This window comes from Harpegnathos saltator, unplaced genomic scaffold (genome assembly GCF_003227715.2).
Source record: "Harpegnathos saltator strain DR-91 unplaced genomic scaffold, Hsal_v8.6 scaffold28, whole genome shotgun sequence".
Lineage (NCBI taxonomy): Eukaryota > Metazoa > Arthropoda > Insecta > Hymenoptera > Formicidae > Harpegnathos > Harpegnathos saltator.
Window position 1 is genome coordinate 361704 of NW_020230072.1, and position 26118 is coordinate 387821.

Below are 26118 nucleotides of genomic sequence, written 5' to 3' on the forward strand. Positions count from 1 at the left end.
GGAACTTGTGCGCGAGACCGAATTTCGTCGGGCGATTTCCGTTTTTCAGGCAGAACGAGGAACGATGAGAGACAATGTGTGTCGTGTGTGTATGCGTTTTTTATTATTCTAGAGCAGTGTTTTTCGACCTTTTTTATCTCACGGCAACCTATAGTTAAACTTCCGCGGCACATTTAAATTATGATGATCAAAAAAAGAGTATAAAAAAGAATATACCTTTTTTATTTATTTATTAAAATAAACAAAATGCACCATCCAATGCACCAGGGCCAAGAAATAAAGCAAAACAATTTATTATTATAATTTATGATAAAAAGATAACAATTAAAATTCTTAAAAATTTCCGCGGCACACTTTAGATCCTCTTACGGCACACCAGTGTGCCGCGGCATACCGATTGAAAATCACTGCTCTAGAGTTAACCGTCTCTAACAGCACCGTGGCAAGTGACAAAATTATAGATTACCGAGTACAAAGAGAAAGAAAAATAAACACGTTTGCACAACAAAAAATTTGAACGACGAGTATAAGAAAAAATAGAACTTTTGCTCACTAGGAATTAGATTTCGGATACACCTATGTGAGATTGCGCAAGCCAGCGTCTTGCTTTGTGTCCGACGAAGAGATTGTGTAAGATACCCAGGAATTATGACCGGTTTGCACTAACATCGTCTAGCAGGGGGAACTTGTAAGTAAAGTCTTAACTTAAAGTATTCGGAGAGAGAGAGAGACATTTCTCTGAAGTTGAGAACATAGTTTGTATTGTTAACAATATCATTCTACACGATTAATTCGACAAATATTAACAAAGTTGCGCGATAGATTAATTAACAATTCAATCCACAGTATCAGTTATCGCGATAACGAAAAATTAGTCAAATATCCCCAGTCGAAGAACGGAAGAGTCCCGTTTTCTCAAGGGCCTACCGAGAGGTTGCAAACTCTCAATGCGAGATTTCGAGAAAAAAGAGCACTTTTCGAGTTATTCATTCGCCGAAAATCACGGAAAAAAATGTCCGTTATGTTACTCGACGGGCGGCGATTATGCGCGAAACGCTTTCGATATTTCGGGTGAGTAATTCTATCGAACGAACTCGCGCGAGCGGGTCGCTAAGTTAATTTTGCTCGGATAAAAGTGCGCACAAGCGCAAAAAGAAAAAAAGGACGCGAGCTGACGTCATGCGACGCCGAGGGGAATTAACGCGACCGGTCGATAACAAACGGCGTAATTCGCATTAAAGCATCTGCTTTATGAATATTACAACGGTGCGCCGCGACTATGGACGGGCAAATTTACTCGTCATACCGAGGCGGGACAAAATCCCCTTTAAAGCGTAGCGCTCCTGTTTATCTAGTATCGCAATCAATTTCGCGCGAGAACAGATAATGGCATCGGTTTCCGATTAACGGATATTGGCCCGATTGCAAACCGGGAAATATTTATTCGAACCTTAGACTCCGTCGCGCGCGCCTCTCCTTGTCACATCCTCTCCCCCTGTTTCCCTCTCTCCCGCTCAGTCGTTTCTCCGGTAAATACAAGGAAAATGGATATCGCCGGCGCGGGCGCGCGCATGGCCGATGTACCGCGAGTGGCGTTCAATTAACAAATGTTCGCATCCAATTGATACGGCTATGTAGAGCGGAATTTCAATTATTCCGTCGCTTGGCCACTGTATGATTCGCGAAATTATTAGATCACGGTCGTGGCCATACCTGCCTGCGAGAGCGCCACTGCGGCATCGAAATATCATTAACCGGATGGATGCGGCTAATGAGAATTTTCAGACCGACCGCGCGAGATACGTATATATATATATATGTATATCGCTCGCGTTTCGATCTATTGTTTAACGCTACATCATCCTGGTGGACTCTCTTGGAGATTTGATAACTTCGAGCGCAAAAGCTCGGAGTTCCAGCGGAGGGAGCCGAAGAACGCGAGAACGAGATGCGACAAGAGATTGTGTTTAACGAGAAGCTCGACGTATCAATCAGTCGACGGGAAACCGAGTTAACCTCCAATCGTTGCTTGGAGTTACGAATGAATGCGTAATTATGTGAGAATAATCTAAAAGTGCCTGCTACATCGAATCCGACCTTCCAGCCCCGAATTCGACGCAACTGTCGCGAGTAATGAATTGTACTTTAGTGCGCCGACTTGAAAGATCGAAGGCGATCGAGGTATACCGAGTTGAAGCTTTAGAGAAACAATTTAATTTGTCCCCACAGTCCCCGAACGAGATTTGAACGCGCAGACAAAGGGTGGCATATGTGTGGCCTTACGTGCGTCTGCTCGCAATTGCAATCGGCACAACGGAGCGACGGCTTCGCCGGGCGATAACGGATAAAGCGCCAGGCGAAAGTTTCCGCCGAGATTCCGCCACATGCGAATAATTCAAGAATTTTCTGGATAATGAAATAACGCAGAGACTGTACGCCACCTTGAGAAATTAGCGGCATGAATTATGAATGAGGCCAAGTTCTCGCCTGTTTATCTTCTTTAATATCTCTCGGCATGCCGTGGATACATATGGCGGCCGATCTTGTCGCGCGGACGAGCGCACGAACATCTCGACTCGCTCGTATTCGCGATCTTCACGCGCGCGCGCGCACTCTCGCTCTCTCTCGCTCTCTCTCGCTCTCTCTCTCTCTCTCTCTCTCTCTCTCTCTCTCTCTCTCTCTCGCTCTCTCTCGCTCTCTCTCTCTCTCTCTCTCTCTCTCTCTCTCTCTCTCTCTCTCTCTCTCTCTCTCTCTCTCTCTCTCTCTCTCTCTCTCCCTCTCTCTCTCCCTCTCTCTCTCCCTCTCTCTCTCTCTCTCTCTCTCTCTCTCTCTCCCTCTCTCTCTCTCTCTCTCTCTCTCTCTCTCTCTCTCTCGTTCCCCGTGTCCCTTCGCGAAATCGCTCCTTGAAACTAAAGCGATAAATATGATCTCGAGTGTGAAGTTAAATTGGGTATACTTAAAAATTTTTACAAGTTTCGCAAATTGCCTCGATTTTCTTGCGAGCTTTTCTCTCAAAAAATGTCCATGTTCCTTGCTGTAAATTCGAGTTGCGAGAGAAGTGGGACTTAATGTTGATTATCTCCGACGCAGAAAGCTCATGACCGCTAGAGAGGAGAAAAAGAGCGATTCTCGCCTTGCGAATCAATTCTTAAATTTAACCGTACAACCGTGAAAATCTCTCCCGTCCTCATTGCGCCTACTTGTTATTGTCGTCCGCCGAGAGACGCCAGAGAATCGAGAGAAAGAGAGAGGAAATGAGGAAAAAGAAAAGGAAAAGAAAAAGAAATGAGAAGGCAGCTACACTCATAGAGACGAGTATCTTGCAGTTTACGTACAAAATTCGTCGCGAGGTGCGCGATATCGCCGAGCTCATCGTGTATTTCCGCATGAATGTCTCGTGTCTCATCGATCCGGCCCGGCATTTCGCGAGCGCCGGCCAGAAAATCATGTATCTTACATGCCGCTACCCGAGGATACGTCGTTAGTATCGGTTACGCTAATTTCGAGTCGTCCATATTCTCAAGCCCGCCTCAAACAAGCGTCGTTAACTCACCTATACATCTCCCGGCCACGGAGGGAGAGGGAAAGCACAGCCGTCGAGTCGCACGATAGGTGTACAATCGCCGTGCGATACCTTCGAAACTGAACACCCGTTAAATACAATTAGGCTGTTAAGAGCGAGCGCGACATATAGAGTCTCGTGCGCGCGCGGCCGCCACGTCGACAGATTTTACCCTCTTCATAAAGTGCCACTAGAGGCGGCGTAAGCGCGAACATTCCTCCGTGGCCGTGGCACGAAGAAGAAAGAGATTCAGATGCTCATTGTAACGGCACGCACGAGCAAGTATCAGCGATTGCTTTGCGAAACCCTACGTCGCCGCTTTCTTTCTTGCCGTCGGCCGTGATATCGGCTGCGCTTTGTGTCGCGACACGCGCGAAAATGTACGCAAGCAAGTACTCGTTGCACGTCTTCGGTTTTTCGCATGATTCGCAGAAGAGAAAAAGAAAAGAAAAAGAGAAAAACAGATAAGCGGGAACAGGCAAATGCGTAAGGCGCGCAAAATTGAAAATATCGCCGAGAGTCGAAAACCGAGTTGCATAATTACCGTGACGCTGCGATTGATGTTATTTATTATCGCATTCGTGTATCATGGGCGCGAATAATCGGCGCAATCGGCGTCACCGCGTGACAGTAATGCATTACGAAGACGTCACGTGGCACGGAAAATATCGGAATCGCTAATTTGCATGAAATGTAGGCACGCCGCGGTCGGAAGTTTGCTAATAATCCCCGTTTAAATTTGCACGAGGCAAATTGATTAATATGACAGCGACGGACTATTTATGCTCGTTCGAATATGGATCACGAGGTATATAAGAGCCTATAACCGCGGATAATCTACAATACGGCGCTAAAAATAATTCATCAGCAGTCAATTACACGCGGCTGTGCCGCGTATTCTGCGGTAATCGAACAAAGCGACTCAATTGTTAATACGGTCAAGAAAATTTAATTAGGGCTCGTCGCTGTAATTATCGTCCTTGTCATCCATTATTCAGCCTCAAATAAGCCTCTTATGGTAGCTCGCGTGTCTATCGAGCCAAGCCAAGGTTGCTCTCTCGTATTTTTATACAAATATATTAATAATATCTCGTGATATGTATATAAAACAACGTGCGCAAGTAAAATTAGTTGCACGTTACAAGGTAAGTGCGAGGAAAAGAAGGAAGCGAAATGTTCATGAACGCGCTCATGCTTGAAACTGGTCATCAGAGCGGAAACAATACGAACGTAAAAAACTTTCGACCCCCAATTAAAACGCGTGTTTTCTTTTTGCTCAACCAATTCCCCCTCGCGGAATCGTTCACCTTGCAAAATCCGCCAATCGCAGCTTGTTTTTCATTTATCACTTTTTCACCCGTCACACGAGCGCACACACACGCACGGAGATGAGAGAGAGAGAGAGAGAGAGAGAGAGAGAGAGAGAGAAGGAGGGAGGGAGGGAGGGGGAGAGAGAGAGAGAGAGAGAGAGAGAGAGAGAGAGAGAGAGAGAGAGAGAGAGAGAGAGAGAGAAAGAGAGAGTGAAAGGGAGGGAGGGAGGGAGAGGGAGAGAGAGGAAGGGAGGGAGAGAGGGGAGAGAGGGAGAGGGGGGAGAGAGGGAGAGAGGGAGGGAGAGGGAGAGGGAGAGAGAGAGGGAGAGAAAGAGGGAGAGAGAGAGAGAGAGAGAGAAAAGCCGTATGAAAATCTATGTTTCTTCCTCGATTGTGCGTGGAAACTATGTTCGGGCAAAGATTTAAGGGGGGAAACTTATTTAGGAGGCCGAAAAATAATATAATTTCTATGGTTTTTTTTGCAGCTATAATAAAAGTTATCATTTACAACATTTTAGGTATGTTTTATTTACATAATGAAGTGTACAAAATAATTTTTTACTGAAAAAACAAACATTTTGTTGCAAAAATGACGCGATATTTCTGACGCCTCACTGCCGACGTAGACGCACTGCGTACAGGATAATGCTTGTTCTGCTTATCTAAAAGAAAACAAGAAAACCAAAGTGCGTCTTAAATTTTAAGCCAATACTTTCTAGTTAAACAAAAAAATGTAAAAAAAGAAAAAATTGAAATTTTAGGCGATTTAAAAAAAAAGTTGTGATTTTTACGAAAAAATTTGAACATTTTATTATAAAAAAAGTTATTGTAAAGTTATTTTTTCAAAATTTTTTTAGTTCACCTAGAAGGTATTGGCTTAAATTTTAAGACGCACTTTGATTTTTTGTTTTAGATGATTAGAACGAGCGCTATCCTGTACGCAGTGCGCCTACGATGTCAGCGACGAAACATCGCGTCATTTTTGCAACAAAATGTTTATATTTTTTTACTAAACAATTATTTTGCACTCTTCAATATGTAAATAAAACATACCTAAAGTATTGTAAATGATAACTTTTATTATGCAGTTGCAAAAAAGAAATCATAGAAATTATGTTATTTTTCGACCTCCTAAATGGATTTTCCCCCTTTAATGTTTCTCGTTTTAAACTCTCTGCATGTAATATGTCCTCGAGGACGGCGTTGTTCAAGTCACACGTATATGAAGAGAGATTCATAAAGTCCGCAGAGGTCGGACGAGCGCTTGTGTATGTGCGTGCATGAGCGGGCACGTTCCGCGGGTTATACCGCCGCGTGCGGGTTTTCTTATAAAAGCCCGACTATACTCCTTAGAAGATGAAGAGGTGGCACGGGTTTCAGGTACGGACTGTGCGGCGTTGTCTGGCGGGCGCACAATGAAGCGCGTGCATCTCGAGATACGAGAGACAAGAGATACTCTTCACGAAGGCAATTTACTCACTCGCCGCATTTCCGCGCGAAGTAAACGGCCAATTCGTCGAAACGTCATGCAAATTTTTCGATTGAAGCGCGGAATCAATTTCGCAACGTCGAAAACGTAATGCGCGCGCGCGCACGCGCGAATTGGCACAAAACGACGCCCCCCACGGATTATCGCGATCATCGAGCGGCCGAATCACGCGAACGCTTAATCGATGTCATTTCCCTGAATAGCGACTCGGTTTATCGGTCTGCAATCTCGCAGACCGAGATATTCAGCCCCGAGGAGGCCGCCTCCGCCGAATTCGCCCGCGCTCAGCGAAAGCTGTAGCCGCGACTACCTGTACGCGCACCACGTACGCATCGGGAATTCGCGGAAGCGGTCGGGGAAAAGGGGGAGGGAGAAAACACACGTACGGCGAAGAGACAAACGATATTTCGATACCGCCGCTACATCCTAATTCGCTTTGCAGATTCGCCTTATGCGCGCGGAATCGGAATCCCCCGCACCGCCGTAGCATCTGCAAAGTTGGTTTTACGCTCGCCGCCGCCGCCGCCGCCGCCGCTGCCGCCGCCACCGCGATGCAATCACTGGGAAACAGTGAGATACACCGGGCTGGTATATACGGCGTACATACGTCGCATACGATATTTCCTACGCGGAATATGGCCTTATTTTCCCCTATCTAGCGGAGGCCTTCCAACATCGCCGAGTATCTCGCGGAAGTAAGGAGCTATCATTAACCGCGAAACACTCGGGATTAACCGGTCTGCGCGTGAAAACCGGCTAAGGCGCCTCGCCGACTCGACTTTGGCCGAACAGAAAAGCTGCATTACCTCTTGCGTCCATGAAACTTGAATTTGCTCACTCTAGTCGGAGTGTTGTTCGCGTCGAGCGAGATGTGCGGGGGTAATGAGTATACATGAGCGTTTTGCTCGTACTAATTATACTGTTCATCGTATATATACTGTTACCACTGTGTCCGCGTAACTTTAAGCAACCTTTTTAAATTCGATCATAAAATTAATTCAACAATAACATTTAGACCGGATATTTTGGCTACTCGATCCTCAGTCTGGACGTAATAAATATTTTTGACAACGGATGACAACGGGCGGCTCTAGCTCTTAGCCATAGCCGGTAGAACACACAGCTCTTGCGCACTTGCGTGACATTTGGGAAATATTTCGGCACTTCAAACTCTTATACCTGACGAAATTCTTTTTAATTCTCTGCAATATTCAAATCTCAGTTTATAGTAACTTATCATACATGCCCAAAATTATCTTTGATACTTTACATCAATTGTTCTTTGTAAATTTCAATTACCATCTTTATTTTGTTTTAATTTAAACTGCTATTCACACTAGTTCTACTTGAATTCATATACAAGCCTCTCAGTTGTATTCAGCCAGTAAATAAAGGTTTGTTTTAAGACAATTACAGTTTTGTCCAGTGTCACATAGCCGAACCTCTCCATTCTGACTCCTATTTCCATTCATTCATTTCAGTCAGTCGTTAACTAGTACAGAACGCTTCTAAAGTCCACTAACCAAAAAGCCTAAACGTAAGTAAATCAGTTGGTTAAATTTACTCATTTCTCTCCTATTTCTCTTTCACATCCATACATCACACACACACACACACACACACACACACACACACATACACACATACAGGCTTGTCGATCCCAGGGTAAATTGGTTTAATCCATTGACCCGAAAAACGACCCGAAATGACTACTCATAAACATTCACGATCAAGACGTGACAATACACACATATAATATGTGTGTCGTCACGCATATCGTTTGTATAGTTTTCACTTTCTTTCGAAAATATCTCCGCAAGAACGAACAGAGAGCCGATCGTAGCTATTAATCTTAAAAGAACAGACTGCTGAATTTCGCGAGATGTAATTCGTACTTCGACAAATAAGAGGAGAGAGCGAGAGAGAGAGAGCGAGAGAGAGAGAGAGAGAGAGAGAGAGAGAGAGAGAGAAAGAGAGAGAGAGAGAGAGTATTGCCCCTACGGATTCCTCCGCTTCGAACGTGCCATTAGTTCGTTCGATCGGGGGGATCGAGGGGATCAACCCTCCGTCCGCGGCGGGTGCGCGTGCTTTACACGCGCGAACGAGAGAAAAGAAGAACAACCATAAAAGCAAGGGTGGAACAGAATTGTCGAGGTTGTCGTACGCGCGCGATCATTGGTTCGCAGCCTATTCCGGTGCACCGTCTTCTGCACACGTCTTCCGGCGAGCGCGAAACGAGCGAAAGGTCGCGATAACAAGGAGCCCCTGGCAGGCTTGCAAGTTTTACGCGCGACCGACGGCTTCCGGTAGTCGGGACGCAAAATGACATCCGGAATAAAAGTGTCGGTCTGCGACCGTAAGGAGATAGTCGCGCCTCAGGTACGTAGCGATGGCGCCAGCGGTCGTGCCGTAAAACTGTTCGCGCATTTTTCCGGCGTCTCGCGCTGGCCGCGATTGTGTTTTACGGACTGTCGGCGGTCAACTCGTCTCGGTGACGAATTGCGAAGCCGCGTGGAATTCGCCGGTTTAATCTGCAAACGGTTGTACGCCGCAAAGAACGCGTAGCAATGAAAGAGCGCTCCGCGAAAGTACGCCGGCGAAAATCTTTTTCCACTTTTTCCGAGAAATATGACGAGGAAACATATGCAAGCGTCCCACATATTATGTGAATTATTAAGTGTTGCACAATGATTACTGATGTTGAATCTATTGCAATAATGTATACATGTATACGTGAATGAGATGTATAAAATATATTAGATGAAAGTTTTTATTGCTAAAGACCAAATCTCTCTCTCTCTCTCTCTCTCTCTCTCTCTCTCTCTCTCTCTCTCTCCCTCTCTCTCTCTCTCTCTCTCTCTTTCAAAAGAGATCAACCAATTTGCAGAAAGATTCGTAACTACGGAGCTTTGGGAAAGGGCCTTCTGCCGCCCGAGCCGACAGTTTGCGCAAATTCGCAGGTGAGAACACGACGTTTATTCATACATACACGTGTTCATGGACTTGCGAGTCTAACGTAAGAGCTTTCCCGAGAGCGTTGAAGGTTTCATCGTCCGCGGAAACTCGGCGTAGGTGCATCCCGCACACGGTCCCGTGTGCGGTAAAGAGCCTTTCAGAAGTTCTAATATTGTGCCGAAGATATTGCAATATCGTCGTTCTGAAATAGTCGAAGGCGATTTTTCTCCGCGACAACGTTAGCGATAATGTCGCTCGAAACGTAACAAATATCGTTCGAACCTGCTTCTCGTCGGGAGGAAGAGCTCGCAAGCATCACTCGAAACTAGTTCGAGGAGTTTACGGAATTTTGATAGAACATTCTCGCTACTTTCTCTCTCTCCCCTCCTCCCTTCTCTCTCTCTCTCTCTCTCTCTCTCTCTCTCTCTCTCTCTCTCTCTCTCTTTCTCTCTATTTTGAAGGCGTGCGATATATCCCGAGCGAAAATAACACAAGCGACTCTGTCGACGAGCGAAGCTTCGATGCGATGCGTATCTCCCAATACGTCCGGAGACATTCGCGCGGCGGGAGCGTATTTTTAATAAAAATCCCGGATAACTCCTGAGAATACTTCCATAAACTTTCTCGGTACACACGCACGCGCACAGACCTACACGTACGCGCGCGCGTGGTTGCTCGCGCCCGCTGAATCGCCTCAAAATAGTGCAAAAGTTCGCCCGTAGAAATCGCTTCGGACTTCGAAATAGAACTTCCATAAGTACGTTTCTGTAACGGTGATGTGCGGCTACGCGGCAGATATTTTCCTCTCGCTCGGAGGCCCGCCAGCCAGCGCGATGAGATTCACGACGATAGGATACTCTCCCGCACGCCGTCGTTATCCCTCGGCTTTTCGCGAGATTGCGATTACTCCGCGAGACAGCGGAATATACGAAGCGCGTCGGCCAATTTACATGTATATATACTTTGCGCCGCCATCGCCGCGGCCGCCGCTGCCAGACTCGGCCCGTGCTGCTGCACGCCGCAGGATGTAACACCCGAGTGTGTAACTCCAGCGAAACGTAATCGACGGTGTGGAAGTGACTCGACGACGTTAGAAAACGACCGCGAACGTTCTGACGTCGCGTGGCGAGATGCTAACGGAGCTCGCGTTACCGCCGTTTCTCGAGAAGTCGCTAACATTTTCTTTTCTGCGCTCGTGTGTCGCTTAGGAAGCGTAAAATCTTATTTCTCCGCGGGGTACCGCGGGAGACCGCGACGCACGCTGAAGCCGGAAAGAAGTTTTAATCGGAGCGGATATTGGAGAACTCACACTTAGGCTCGATAAGACCCTCGTTTCACCGTGGAATCTCATTTTCTTCAACACTCGACGCAGTTCTACATTAAATCTGAATACGAAGAGATACATGTTACATATCTGTCCCGAGAAATGTATAATAAATCACTTCGACACAAGAAGAGCGAGAATGAATGTCTCGAGGAGAGATAATTATATAGAATAAGTGGAGGGGGAGAGAGAGAGAGAGAGAGAGAGAGAGAGAGAGAGAGAGAGAGAGAGAGAGAGAGAGAGAGAGAGAGAGAGAGAGAGATAATTAATACATGAAATAAGTGGATTCAAGCGCGGCTTCAGTTTTTTTATTAACAGTTTATAACCTCGACTTTTTTGCCTCGTGCTGGAGAATTCATTTTATACTCGCGAATACCCCCGGTTAAGATTCGCTGAGTCCCGCGCGACGATATGAGCGCTCGTGAAAAATGCGCGAAAGCGCGACGGCGGTTTCGCGCAAGGTGAATCGAACGACTGCGATGCACTTTTCCGGCTAATCTCCGCGCACGTTCATATGCTGCAAATGCGCGCCCCGGTTGGATATGTGTGGGCGATGGCCTGTTTAACTATTACACAGGCCGGAACCCACGGCGAGCGACAGCCATCAGGAGTCACATGCGGTCGGACGTAATTGAAGAGCTCAGCAGCGGGAAAGCATGTCCCGTTTTAACTATTCCGCTACCTACGCCAGCGATGGAACTCGTTTTCGCGGTCTTTCGGCTTCAATATTTCATCCGGTCGATATTAATACCGAAGTAGACATCGTCACTTCGTGACGTCTTCGCAGGTCGTGTGACGTACGAATCTCGATCGAATCGACGGCCGATCATGGACGAGATTCACTCATCGAGAGGAGAGCGACCGTTTCGCCGCGGCGATCTCGTTACTCTCTCCGCTACGGAGGATTCGTCTGTGGCGCGGCAAGTCCTCAAATGAGTGCGCGAGAGCTACAAAAATTTTATGATTTCCCCGAGTTCTATCGAGGTAATGCTCCAACTTTGTTAATTCTTCCCTGCATAAATCTTGTTCGTAACTTTAAGAAAGTGTAACTCGTTCGCCCGACCGCTTGCTTTTATTCCCTTCGTCCCCCCCCCCTCTCTCTCTCTCTCTCTCTCTCTCTCTCCGGCTCGTCTACGCGGGATACGTAATCACATATATGTAAAACTTTAATTTTCTTTATTGTGGAATTTTACGCAAACTCGGCGGGAGAAACTGTAAATTCGCTCGCGGGCGAGTTCACGAGCGAGAAGTTGGAATCCGCTCGGGAAGGTGCGTGCGTGCAGAGCTGTGTGAAGTTGACCCCCGACTACCAAGAATTTAATTTTGACCATTGCCATTCGTTTGGTAGCGTTTGATAGTCCAAATTCCCAACGTTTGGTAGTCAAAATTGTTTCCGTTATTAGTGAAAGTCGAGTTTGCATTTGTGAAGCTGGCTTTCTAAGTTTAAAAAATGTTATGCGACATTCCTTTGTCGCGATATTCTATGTAACTTTCATTGTGACAAATTTTTTGATGGTCATATTTTTACAGTTAGTAGTCAATTCCTGACGTTTGATAGAAAATAGTAACTTTAATGAAAATGAATTTGCGATTGTTAGGTTGGCCTGCCAAGTTTAAAAAAGCACTTCCCGCGGCATCCTTTCATAATATACATAATTTTCATTATAATCATTTGTTTAATACAACTTTGCAATGTTACTAAACTATAAAGATTTGCTTATCGGCGAATTTCTGGCCAGAAGACGCATCGACAAGAAAGGATATTGACATCACCGTGAATCCCAGTGGCGTCTATGTAGCGGCTTCAAGTGGTTTTCATTGACGATATGTGATATGTAAAATCGAATTTAAGCGTCAGTTTAATTATAAACACCAATTATCGAGGTAAGTATTGAACATAACTTATATAAAAAAATATTTTCTTTGAAACTAACAAATTAAAATGCCGCTACCACGATCATATAATATAATAACCACTACTACGTTAAGTGCGTTAGGATTCTCTGTGACGTGACGAAAGAGTGGGGATGAGTAAACCTCTATAGTTTAGTAATTTTGGTTTAATGGTAGCTATTTTATGTTTATTTCATCACGAACGATAATTGAAATTGTAGTCGTAAGGAAAATAGAGGTTTTAATGAGAATTAAAAAAGTTGATGACAAAAAAATTATTTTTACTTATAAAACAGTTAAACGACTACCAAACGAACAGTAATGGTCAAAATTATCCAAGATACCGTGGAAACCGATTTTCGAGCCGGGGGGGCCAACTTCACATTATAATTTTTTGCGAGAACTATTGCAGTTTTGACTACCAAACATTGGGAATGGACTACCAAACGCTACCAAACGGTTGGTAATGGTGAAAATTATCCAGGACATCGTGGAAACCGATTTTCGAGACGGGAGAGCCAGCTTCACATATAATTTTTATTTTTTGCGAGAACTATTGCACTTTTGACTACCAAACGTTAGGAATGGACAATCAAACGCTACCAAACGCAATGGTCAAAATTAAATTCTTGGTGGTCGAGGGGCCAAATTCACACAGCTTGCGCGCAAGCTCGTCGATCTTTTCGACGAGCGAGGACGAAAGGAAAATATCTCCGTGACGTAATTTCCAACATCGATTATCCGAGCGTTCACGCGCCCGACGCTCAGGAAAGCTGCCGGCTACGAATAAGTACTTATCACTCCCGCGGAAAGGGTGAAACTCGGCGGAAGGAATTTTCGCCACGATATGGAGCGTGAAATTTTGAAGAACGAGACGTTTGACCGCGGCTGCGTTTCAGCAGCGGGCTAAGTCTCGCGATCGTAAATCTCGCCGAAAAGTCTCTCGCATGTACCGCGACACCGTTTTCCCTCCTTCCCTCCCTCCCTCCCTCCCTCCCCCGGCTCCTTGCCGTCGCCGTCGCGCGACCTCGATGTCATGTCATGCGTAATAAACGGGACATTCGCGACTCATTTGCGGGAACAACAGGAAGCGCGACTCTCTTTCTCTTTGCCTCGTCTTATAGCCGTATCACACTAGCGACTCGCGACTATCGTCTGGACGGCTGTCCATTTTTCGAGTCGCAGCCGCAGTCGCAACCAATCACAGAACTACGTATAATCACGTGACCCTAAACCCGCTCGTCATAATCACATTTATTTATAATAGTATGTAGAAGTCGGTGATCATTAGAATAAGGTTATATCTAGTGTTGTTTTATGTGTTACACATTTTTTTTTAAATGTCGAAACAATTTAATAAAGAGATAGACTATTATTTAGTAGATCTTGTAGAATGTAAACCCCTTCTCTGGGATTGTACGTGTGACAGTATTTAGCCGCAGCCGCGATCGCCAATCGCAAGTGTGATTGGAAAACAAGAAATCGCAATCGCAATCGCAATCGCAGTCGCAGTCGCAGTCGCAGTCGCAGTCGCAGCCGCGAGTCGCTAGTGTGATACGGTCTTTATCCGGCTGGCGTTTAAACGCGGCTCGAGGACAAGGAGAAACATCGCTGCTGAAGAATCCCGCCCGGTGACGTCCCTCGGAGAGGAACAGTAACTTAAACATTCTTCGCGAACTGGAAAGAGTCGCGTAAAACTCTCCTGCGAGTTACCCCTAGCGGCAAGGTGAAGTGAGGCGAGGCGAGACCAAGTCAGGCCAGGCCGGGCGAGGTGAGGAGGCTAGCTGAAACGAGGTAAAAGCAGGACACGGCTTTGCGGGCGCGCGCGACAACGCAGTTGTCCGATTTCTGCGACCCATTTCCGTGGCGGTCCGCGGCCGCCGTGTGAATAAAGATGTTTATTTTTCACGGAGCTTTCGGTGACACTTTCTTCAGCCCTCTCGGCTTTCTCGCTTTCTCTCTTTCTACCGCGCACAGTCCTGTATTATGTCGTCGACCCTCGTGTGCGCCTGGCACTTGTACGTTCGAGCAGACACGTCATTCGAGTCGCAAGATGGGGCTGCTCGCTTCGTCCTTTTTACCATGGCTTGCGCGCAGCCATGACCGCGATTCCCCAACTTTCCGAGCCGATAATGGACGAAGGATTACCTTCCCGAGCCGGCTTTCAAAGCTCGACCGCATACGTCACAGCGTGTAAAGCGATTGCGATCGCGGCCGAACCCCCCACGAAAGTGAGCGGAAAGCATTTTACCTGATCTACGACGTCGGCGGCGAGATCGTTGCCAGTGTTGCTGATTTCCGAGACGTCCTCTGTGATCGAGTGATCGCCGATCGTGCTGTTGTCGCTCACGACGAGGCCTAGCAGGCATATCTGTAAGCAGAGACGCGGGCTCGCTTATAAAGAGGCTCGAGTTATTAGGGTGGGAGGGGGAGGGGGGGCGAAGTCCCCGCTGCTGGAAGAAGAATCTATTATACACGCGGCGCGCCGGTCAGATTTAACGAGAAATAGCGCGGCCACCGCCACGTGGTGATTTGTCCCGCCCGCTGAGATATGGCGCTTCGGGCCCTCTACGATAGATAACAATGGGACGTTCCGACCCCGGGGAAAATTAATGCCGAGAATCGGCCGACGGGACGACGGCGGGTCCCTCTCCGCCGAAACGTTCCGGTTGTCGCAGTGGTTTCGAGTTCGGAGATTTACTCCTCTTCTCCGGTCACAACCTGTCCCCTCCCCCCACGAGCGCTGTTTTTCCACGGTTGTTTACGTCCACATCTGAGGAACATGGGAGGAAAACTCGTAACGAGAGCCGCGTTGACTTGCCGTTGACTTAATTTAAACTCGAGTATAAACCGTGTCCGTTGTAAACCGCTGTAAAATCTGCCTTAGGGAACAAAAGAGAGAGGGCGCGCGGTCGGAAACGCGAGGTCTCTCCGCGCCCGTATCGTCAAGTGCGAGAAGAAGAAAAGGAGCGTAGGAGCGTAGGAGCGTGGGAGTGACGCGCAGTTTTACAGTGCGAGATTAATAATTCGCGTTGAAAAATGAAGGACTGTAGACGGCGAGTCTGCGACTGTGCAAAGGCACCGTGTGTGCGTTCGTCCGCTCGCTCGGCTTGTCGCGCCGTTGCGCGTAATTAGTCCGTCACGAGGGACACTCAGAAGCGAGCTGCCAAGCGGAATATCGTCAGAAAGCGGTATCGATCGTAATCCCGGCGAAGGTGCCGACATCCATTTCCGAATAGACTAGGGAACGGTCACGCGGGGCATAAGGCGGCGCAACGGTATCGGCCGATTATTAGTCCTGCTATTAGTCCGCTAGCTCGGACCGTCGTTTGGCCCTCTGCGCATTTGCACGGGGCTCGCGGAGTGCCAGGCAGATGAAAGGGCGAAAGCCCGGACGAACGAACAAGGGTGACGCTGTTCTTGCGAGTGAGCGAGCGAGCGAGCGAGCGTCTCGGAGGATGCGCGCGCTACCCCCCACCCCCCACCCCCCCCGTTTCCGCGAGCCGAATCGCGCGCGCGCGGTCAGGAGAAACGGCAAAGTGAATCCGCACGGTCGCCACCGAGACAAAAGAGTGCGCAAGAAGGAGCAATTTAATTGTGGCCGTAGTTTCGCTCGAAAACGGATACCCCACTCTCCGGTATTACGCTACGCGAGGAGGAACTTTTATAACAAGCCACCGCTCGCTTCGCTCGCTCGCTCGCGTCTCAACGACTGCCTTTTCTCAGCGCACGTAGCGCTCGTTCCGGCGAAATTTCCCAACCGGAGGGATTCATATTTTACGACCGTCTCCGGTCGCCGCATAATACATTTTTGTTGGAACAATCGGCTGTCCGCCGTGGAAGCATTAGTCACGAGCGCGGGCGGAACGTGTAACGATTCGATCTCGACGGGGATCACGACGACGTCGGCCGGCGCGCGATCTATATATACGTGATCGCTCAGAGAGGGGAATGGCACGTGTAAATGTAACCCTGATCAAATGTCCGAGATCGCGCGCTCGCGACGCGAACAGTCGCGAAAATCCGTCGCGACGGACTCTCGGAATTTCGTTTCTCGTTTCTTCCAACTAAACTTGCCTTCTAAATGCAAAGTCGAAAGATCAAGCTAGTGTGAAAGAACACTACAAGTAAATTGTCAAGCGGATGACTACTTATAGGCAGTCTGAAAAGTTCTCGGCCTAACAATGAAAGAAAATTTTTTTGCCGTGAAATATATTTTATTTTTCAATATAATCTCCTAAAACTTCAATACATTTATTCCAACGTTTTTCCAATAATTCAATATTTGCATTATTAAAGTGTGATTCCGGAAGGTCTGCCGGAAATATCCATCCACGGCTGCAATAGCTTCGTCATTTGATGTAAAATGCTTTCCAGCCAGGAATTTTTTCAGGTTTGGAAACAAATAACAGTCAGAGGGAGCCAAATCTGGTGAATACGCTGGATGTTCAAGCAATTCGTACTTTAATTCGTTGAATTTTGCCATTGTCAAAACACTTGTGTGAACACGTGCATTGTCTTGATGGAAAACGATTCTTTTCTTCTTTAAAGCAGGTCTTTTCTCACGAATTTTTGCATCCAATAGATCCAAAAGGTTACAATAATATTCAGAGTTAATCGTTTTATCTTTCTGAAGATAATCGATCAACAAAACACCTTTGTAATCCCAAAAAGCTGTTGCTATCAGCCTTTCCCGCTGATGGAACCGTCTTTGCCTTCTTTGGTGCACGTCCACCGACTTCAATCCATTGTTTCGACTGTTCTTTTCGTTCTGATGTACAGTGGTGAATCCAAGTTTCATCAACAGTTATGAAACGACGCTTGAAATCCATTTTATTTTGCTTAAAACGACCCAAACACGCTTGAGAAATACGCATTCGAGTGCGTTTTTGCTCAATTGTTAACAACTGCGGCAACCCATCTTGCACAAAGCTTTTTCATATGTAATTCTTCATGCAAAATATTTCCAACTCGTTCTTTTGAGATGCCTATGGCCTCAGCTATTTCACGCATTTTCACTCGCCGATCATCTAACACCATATCATGGACTTGTTGAACGTTTTGTGATGTTGTTTTTGGACAACCTTCGCGTGGATCATCTTCGAGGCTTGTACGACCAGATTTAAAAAGAGCAGCCCATTTTTTCACAGCGGAAAGTGAACGTAATGCATTCTTATACACTTTTAACAATTTCGGATGAATTTCTGTTGGTGTTAAACCATCTAAAACAAAGAATTTAATCACTGCACGGTATTCAATTTTTTTCCATTTTAAAAAAAGACAATGACACGTCAATATTAAACTGGTGTTACTACTCGAATGATTTGACAGATCGAAATAAAAACATGGGTTTATATCAGGGATGCCACTTTCCAATACAATTATAGTTTGACAGTTTCTAATGCTATCTATGTGTCAGACCGAGAACTTTTCAGACTGCCCTCGTAATATAATATAATAGGAGACAATGTTCTTCCCCCCTAATTGAAATTAATTGATAACATAGGACTGCGAAAATGAGACTTTTGAATCCCCACTGAGATCTAAGGGTATTTTTCTACGTAATTTTTTGCGTTGCGTGATCCGAATTTGGCCGCAGAATTTATCTAGCATGTCAGGATTTTAAGATATTCTAAAAGAGCAGAAAAGGCCAGTTTTTTATATTTTTAGATAAAAATAATTTTCAAACGCGATAATATTCGTTAATTTGATCAACAAATTCGGACTCCTCATGAAAAAATCTACGGAAATACATACACATGGTATATTTCGGAAACCATGTATACATACGTATACATGGTTTCCGAAATCGTTTAATATTTGCAACTGTAGGACACTTCATATCAACAAATTCCACTTTCTTTGGTACCTAAGCACCAAACGTTTCATCAGATCGATTTTCTCAGAACTCTCTGTCAAAATGTTTTTCGGATCACAGATTACGAATTTAAAGTCCGAATTTGTATTTTCAAAATGGCGGATCAAATATGTCGGCCCGAAAATAAAAAGAACCGTTATAATTTTGCTAACAATCACTATACTGAGAGAAAAGTATATGATATTTGGAACTATAATGATATAGTAACTAAATTATAGTCCGAAATATCATATTTATAGTAAGTATTACCATAATATCGGTAATAATTACGATATAAGCACAGTATAACCAACCATATAATATTTTTACTAAGAATTATAATAAGTTAAACTAAAATTATTGTATGGATGTAAATATAAAATGGTAGGTAAAAATAACTCTTTTATATAGTCAATATTACCAGAATATTTGCTAAATGATGATAGATGTAACTATATGAATATTAAATCTCACTATATTTGTGAATGAGAAATTACCATATATGTGGTAAAAGTAATTAAACAATTATTTAAGACAATCATTGACTATATATTTGTGTTTATTCTACTATATTTTGCAGGTTTCCACGAACTATAAAAATATGGTTGACGCCAAAATGAACTAATATAATATATAGTGAGAGATTATAATTAATTCAACTATATTTTTCTATCAGTGTATCAAGGGGTTTTTTGAGTCACTGATTACGACTTTGAAGTCAAAATTCGGAAATTCACAATGGTGGATCCAGTACGGCGGATAGGATAATGAAATAGAGCATGATCTAGCCAACTAAGGCAAGATAAGATATGATCCAGTCAACTAAGGGAAGATCAATCAAGCCAGCTAAGACAAAAATTGAACAAGATATCGTCTGGTAACATTCAAAGGGATTTGTAGAATCTTTTTCTTTTCTATTCGAAGCTTCGAGAATTGGAACGTCTTTTGTGAATGATATTGGTTTCATCTCTTTCAAACACCAGCAGCAGCAGTCAGCTAGCATAGTTGCATTCCATCTTCTTTGATATTTATTTATTTATTTATTTATTTATTTATTTATTTATTTGACACTCTACGAGTAAACACCCTTTAGTTATATATAAAATTGAGATGACAATACAATGAAGATCAATCAAACTTATAGGGTCTGTCAAAGGTTACGGAACGGCTAATTATTTAAAAAAATAATGATTGTTTAAAACAATGTTTGAAACAAAAGTTGTAGAGCTTAAAAAAAGCTATCAGATATTGATAATTGTTTAACCTTGGAATGACCTTGGAAGAAACGTTATCAAGGTCGACATAAAAATCTTAAATGGAAACTCCAATTTCTTATTACACCATCTTTTTCCACCAATTAATTTGAACAACTTTTGTCTGAAACATTTTTTATTTATCTAATATTTTTTGAAATATTTAATGATAACTAATTTAAGGATATTTAAGGATAACTTGGTAACCTTTTTAATATTTAACTTACGATATTAACTGTTTGTCGGGATAAAAGAATGGTACTAGACTTTTCTATTCTACTTAGTCTCTAGAATATATTAGTACAATAATGCTCTATTTTTTGTTAATTTATCGATCTTTCGAAATTTCAAAATCATCAAATTAACAAAAGTCAGGGCGCTATTGTAACAATATATTCTTGAGACCAAGTAGAATAGAAAAGTCTAGTACCATTCTTTTATCCCGACAAACAGTTAATATCGTAAGTTAAATATTAAAAAGGTTACCAAGTTATCCTTAAATATTTTTAAAAATATTAGGCAAATAAAAAATGTTTCAGACAAAAGTTGTTCAAATTAATTGGTGGAAAAGAATGGTGTAATTAAAAATTGGAGTTTCCATTTAAGATTTTTATGTCGACTTTGATAACATTTCGCGTGATCGCGGCCCGCCGCTATCGCGCGCCGCCGCGATCACGCGCCGCCGATTGCCGGCGCCGCCACCGCCGATTGGCGCGCCACTCGATCGCCGCCGTGTCAATCGTAACGAATACGACTATAAAACGGCGGCGATCGAGCTCCTCAGGACCAGACCAGCGTTACCAGATCGTGAGATGTTTTCGCACATGCGCAATAAGCGCAACTCCGCTCAGTCCCAGCCGCGTACGTATTTCGTTGGAATATAAGGTATCGCTAAGGCCCTTCGAAAAAAAGAATGAGATGTATTGAAAAATGAGTATAGGATAATGAGAGATGTATAACAAAAGTGTATAAAAGAACGTATTACGGTCTTTTATGCATCATTTTTTAAGTTCGTGCTGTCTGGTTACAAGGCCCAGACAGCACACGGATGTCCATTGGACGTCCGTTATATGTCCATTTTTTTTACAAAAGACGTCCATAGGACGTACATTTGTCATAACTTCGAACATAGGACGTCCGATGGACGTATATCGGACGTCCTACAGGTCCGATGTCCAATAAGGACATCTTTGTTATGTTCAATTTATGTCCACGGACGTAAATCGGACATACGGACATAAATTGGACGTGAAACGTACATCCATTGGATGTCCGGTGCTGTCTGGGAATACAAGCTATTTTACTTCATTACCATATAATAAATAATAGTTTTACGTTCAGCGATGACGAAGACCTTTAAGAATCGACTATTGATATCACAATGCTCGTGTATCATTTGTGAGTGTTTCTTGTTTTAATATGTAATATGATAATACATTGCATACGTATATGCAATACGTGCTGTTCAGGTTTTCGTATAGGCCCCACATTAGCGCCTATTGCTGCATCTAAAGACGATACTGACAAGGCTGCCGATGTGGGGATTGTGACGTAGCTGGTGCATGCGCTGTTGAATATCAACTGATCAAAAATCTCACGATCTGGTAACGCTGGACCAGACCGATCCGTACCGTCATTCGATCTAGATGCTTTAAGCCGAAGGAGAGAATATCCGGACCGTTTCGCTCTGCCTTCCGAATTCCGACTACCCGACCGACGACTAAGCAAACGGGAATCGTGAGTCCACAATCTCGATCGAGCGTCCTCGATACTTAGCCGTCTCCTGTCTTCCTGGGCTCGTGCGTGCGCGTGCTCAGTCGAGCGTACTCGGCCGTCTCTAGCCTTTACCCACCGCCCCGAGCCAGGGGTTCGTCCATCGGCGAACTTCGCTGAGCGTGCTCAGCCTCTGGGCGATCCCGTCTAGAGTCCAAGGACCCGAGACGCGGTGCGTCCGCCGTCTCCGCTGAATGTCTACAGCATTTGGTCGCTCTCCGCCACGAACGTAGGGGAAAGGGAAGGTGCGTGCGCCTTCTCTGTCGAGAGTCCTCGGCCCCGACGGACGAAATCCTTTCGCGTCTTTTGCGACTCGCATGCGAGCGTTCGACCGAGAGTCGCTCCGGTTCGGCGACCATCTTTGCGCGAGCGATTGCGAGCCAAGTATTATTGGGCAATAATTGTTCGAGACGCCCAGCGTCACGAGGCGAGACTAATCACCGCACCGTTACTGTCTTCGCTGTCTACACGCGTCGCGCAACAGGCCCCGCCTACCGCGCGGCCTATCCGTCCGTAAACCCACGTGTACCGCGCACCGCACCGCACCGCACCGTACCGTACCGTAACGACGCGCCTAATAAACCCGCAACCCGCGACAACGCCTTCGGGGCCGAACTCTTGTAGACATCTAAATATCGAATAAAACTAACCTATTTATATTGCAATCGAACGTCTCGCTGCTTTCCTCCTCACCGAACCCGGACTCCGACGAGCCTTATCCGCACAAAACGCGTAGCAACGACCGGACCGCGGAGTTCGGCCGTTACAACTGTCTTCCTTTAGTGCTTTAACAAACTGTTTCATTGATCCTAGTTTTATGTGCAAGGATGGTAGCAGTACGTCTCTCGAATCAATCAATGCTTCGTTCACAATATTTCGTGAACCTAGTTCCAATGACTTTCTCTTTGGCTAATTCTTCTATTTCCAATGCAACTCATATGCTCTGCTATCTCACTCATACAAGAAATAAGGAAATTTTGTGTAACCACCTTGCTGCCCAAGAATCATGCCAATTGCTCTTAAGTCACCACAAAGTTTCCACTTATGATTTTCATACTGCACTAATTCAAAAATTAGTTTCATATTGATGTAAGACTCGCGTAGGTGCACCGAATGAAATATGGGAATTGAGATATATTTATTTCCATTGTGTAAAAGAACACCCTTTAAACTTGTTTTAGAAGCATCTATGAAAAATTTCCAATCTTTAGGATAGTACACTACTCCCAACTCTTGTAATAAACTGGATACGTCATTGCAAAATATCACGGAATCTTGCTCATAAAAAAATTTCAAATATTTTTTTTTCACGAAACCTATACCAATAAATAGTTGTTCCAGTTTGGAGGAGGTTTTTCTTGTAACCGAAATCCTAATAGTTCGGTCTTTTCTTTTGATAAACCTAAATCACTGGTTAAATTCACTGATTAAAATCACTGATTAAATCAGTGCAGCTTGGTCGATCAATTGTGGAATAATATCACAGTCACACGCAATGAAATCCTCATTATCAGATGCTTTTTCAAATGTAGCTTCTTCTTCACATTCATCTACCATTACTGGAGGAGTTGGAAGAAGATTTGCTGATGCAACGGGAGTAGACTTCGTAATAGATGCTACATCCAGATATTTTTTATAAGATGTATATTTTTACTATTAAAACTATGCAAGTTATATAAACAAAAATTGCACTCCTCATGACTAGTAGGTTCTTGCCAAACCATTGGTACACTAAAAAGCATGTATTCTGGTTTACCTTTACTCCAATGTCTCAGAACTGTATAACAATTTGTGCACACTTTATGCGAAAACCAATTTTTATCTTGGTGTTGAATTTCACGATTGAAATATTGAAAGTACAACACATTAATAGCATTATTAATATCACATCTTTGTTTCTCGAGGACATACTGACCGCAAACGTAACAGAATTTATCTGGTTTATACAATGGATGATTTATACAATGGATGGTTTATACAAACTCTGTTAGACATTGTGACATATAACGAAAATACCAAAGATAAATGATGAGCTTCGACGATACAAAAAGCTGAATAGTGCTGCAGTTATTTCTCTGTGAGATGAAATGACTAGTGCACTCCAGAAGTCTGGATTGTCATTTGTAAAACAGAAGATCGGCACGTGCAGTTAGTCAGTTGTAATTAATTAGCGTTTGTTTTGGATATTGATGCAAGCGAACAGTTTCTCTTCTCTTGAAATATTTGAATTGTGACAAATGAAAGAATATCAAAAATAAATCACGAGCGTCGGTATAAAACTGAATAAGAATAGTGATGCAGTTTATTATTTGTTTGTGGGACGAAATGACTAGTTCACTCCAGAAGTATGGATTGTAATTTGTGAAACAAAAGAAGATCTCTGTGTAAAGTTAGTCTAGTGAATCTTACCCTAGTTGGTTGGCTCATTGGCCTATGTTGCCTTATTTGGCTGAATCATGCTCTATCTCGACATCCTATCCGTCATATTGGATCCGCCATTTTGAATTTCCGAATTTCGACTTCAAAGTCGTAATCAGTGACCCAAAAAACCCCTTGTTAGTGATTGTTAGCAAAATTATAATGATTATTTTATTTTCGTGCCGCCATATTTGATCCGTCATTTTGAAAATCCAAATTTTGACTTTAAATCCGTAATTAGTAACCCGAAAAATCTTTTGATAGAGTTCTGAGAAAATTGATCTGATGAAGCGTTCGGTGCTCAGGTAAATGTCCCAATGATTGAACTAATAACAAAACTAGATCAATTTTATATTTTTATCAATAAGTCACTAATAGCATTACTAAAAAGATTAATGTTTATATAAAACTTTAGTTTATCAGCTATTGAAAAATAATATGAAATGAAATAATCAGTAGTTGTATACTATAATTTTAATGAAATACTAGGTAATGTCATTTGTACTAGTAATTGAACAGAGAAATTAGTCATGTCCTAATTACTGAATAGTACAGACCTAACAATTGAATGTACAATTATATTGGTAATTTTGATATAAAGAAAATAAAAGAAAATAAAATAAATTGGTATAAATTCTCCATACCAAGGTCAGGATGACCAAGTCTTTAGCCTTTAAAAGGTATTTATCTCTTTAAATCTATTATAAGAATACGAACAGTGTCAAGCAACTGATTTTTGGTTACTAGAAAGCCTCGTTACCCAATATATATTATCCACTCTTCGCCAAGATATATTATCCACAATTGCACTTTTTTCTTCTTTACTTAAATAAGTAACTGAATCCATTGAATCTTCCAAAGGAATTTTATTTTGTGTTGTTTTAGATATTCTAAATTCTATGTCGCTTCATATATGCTCATTCCTTTCCTAATTGCCTCTACAGCAACGTTAAGAGTAGTTTGTGAATAATTCTTTTTCTTTTTTTTCTTCCCCATAATAAACTAAAGTTGACAATAAAACAAATAAAATGTTAAATCAACATAATAAAAGGTTATGTTTTAGGTTAATACTTTATCTCCATGCTGTCACTATAATTTTGTTATTATATACCCAAAAAAATATTCAATTTAAATGTAAAAACTCTTACTTACGGTTAAAAAATAAAAATTCTCTTTCCTTATAAGCCTGAATTATTCACAATCTATCGCAAGCATTTGTTTAATCAATGGGACATGAATATAAGTGACATGTGTACCGATAACTGTTTAATCAACACGTGTTTAATCAACGGGTCATTATAATTTTGACTGTACCAATGATTGAACATTAATATATTTATATTTAAAAAGAAACTTTTAGATAAAATGATATTTTTAAATGTATTATTTGATAGTTTAAAATTATAAAAAGCATTATATATTTATAATGTAAGTAAATATGAGTAGAATTTTCAAAAATATATTGAAAATGTAAACATCATATCTTGTTCAAAATGGTAAGAAACTAAGTGAAAATGTGACTATTTCTGTTATACTCAAAATAAACAATTTCTTAATGATGATTTATAGTCAAATTATATATTTTCATAATTTACTTCTGTTAAAAAAATGTTAAACATTCTTTTTAGTTTATCATTTTGTTCCATTTATTGATAAATATCTTAATAAACAAAAATATATTATTAAGAATTCAATCATTGGGACATATTCAAGCACTGAGACGTTTACCTTAAATACCAAAAAAATGGAATTTGTTAATATAAAGTATCCTAGAGTTGTAAATATTTAATATTTAAGTTAATATTTAATCATTTCGGAAACCACGTATATGCATTTCCATAGATTTTGTTATGAAGAATCCAAATCTGCGGACCAAATTAACGAGTCGATCATCGCGTTTCAAAGTTATCTGACATCTGAAAATGTCAAAAAACGACCTATTTTGCACTTTTAAGTTAGAATATTTTACAAAATTTTACAATCCTGACATGTTAGACAAATTCTACGGCCAGATTCGGATTCAACGCAAAAAATTACGTAGGAAAACACTTTCAGATCTCCATGGGGAAAATCTCGCAGGTCTGTGTAATTGCAGCGAGAACGGCCCAAAGTTGCGATCGAAACGTTTCACTTGTATTTTTAAAAATCAACAATCAATCAAAAGGAACGAAAATCCGCCATCTTAACGTCCACAAGCCATGTTGGCTCATCCTGACCTTGATTAAAGATCTAAGAGTATTTAACAATATCAATAAATACAATAAAAAAATCTTTTCGCAAAACT

General features: G+C 42.9%; 1 protein-coding gene across 1 annotated transcript in view; it reads right to left on the reverse strand.

Annotated features, from left to right (window-relative positions):
* Window positions 1-26118, reverse strand: part of nolo (ADAMTS-like no long nerve cord) — a 266805-nt gene that overhangs the window by 108387 nt on the left and 132300 nt on the right. The window contains exon 2 of the mRNA XM_025299459.1: window positions 14785-14904. Within this exon, the coding sequence (XP_025155244.1) occupies window positions 14785-14904 (120 nt within the window). The remainder of the gene's footprint in view (window positions 1-14784; window positions 14905-26118) is intronic.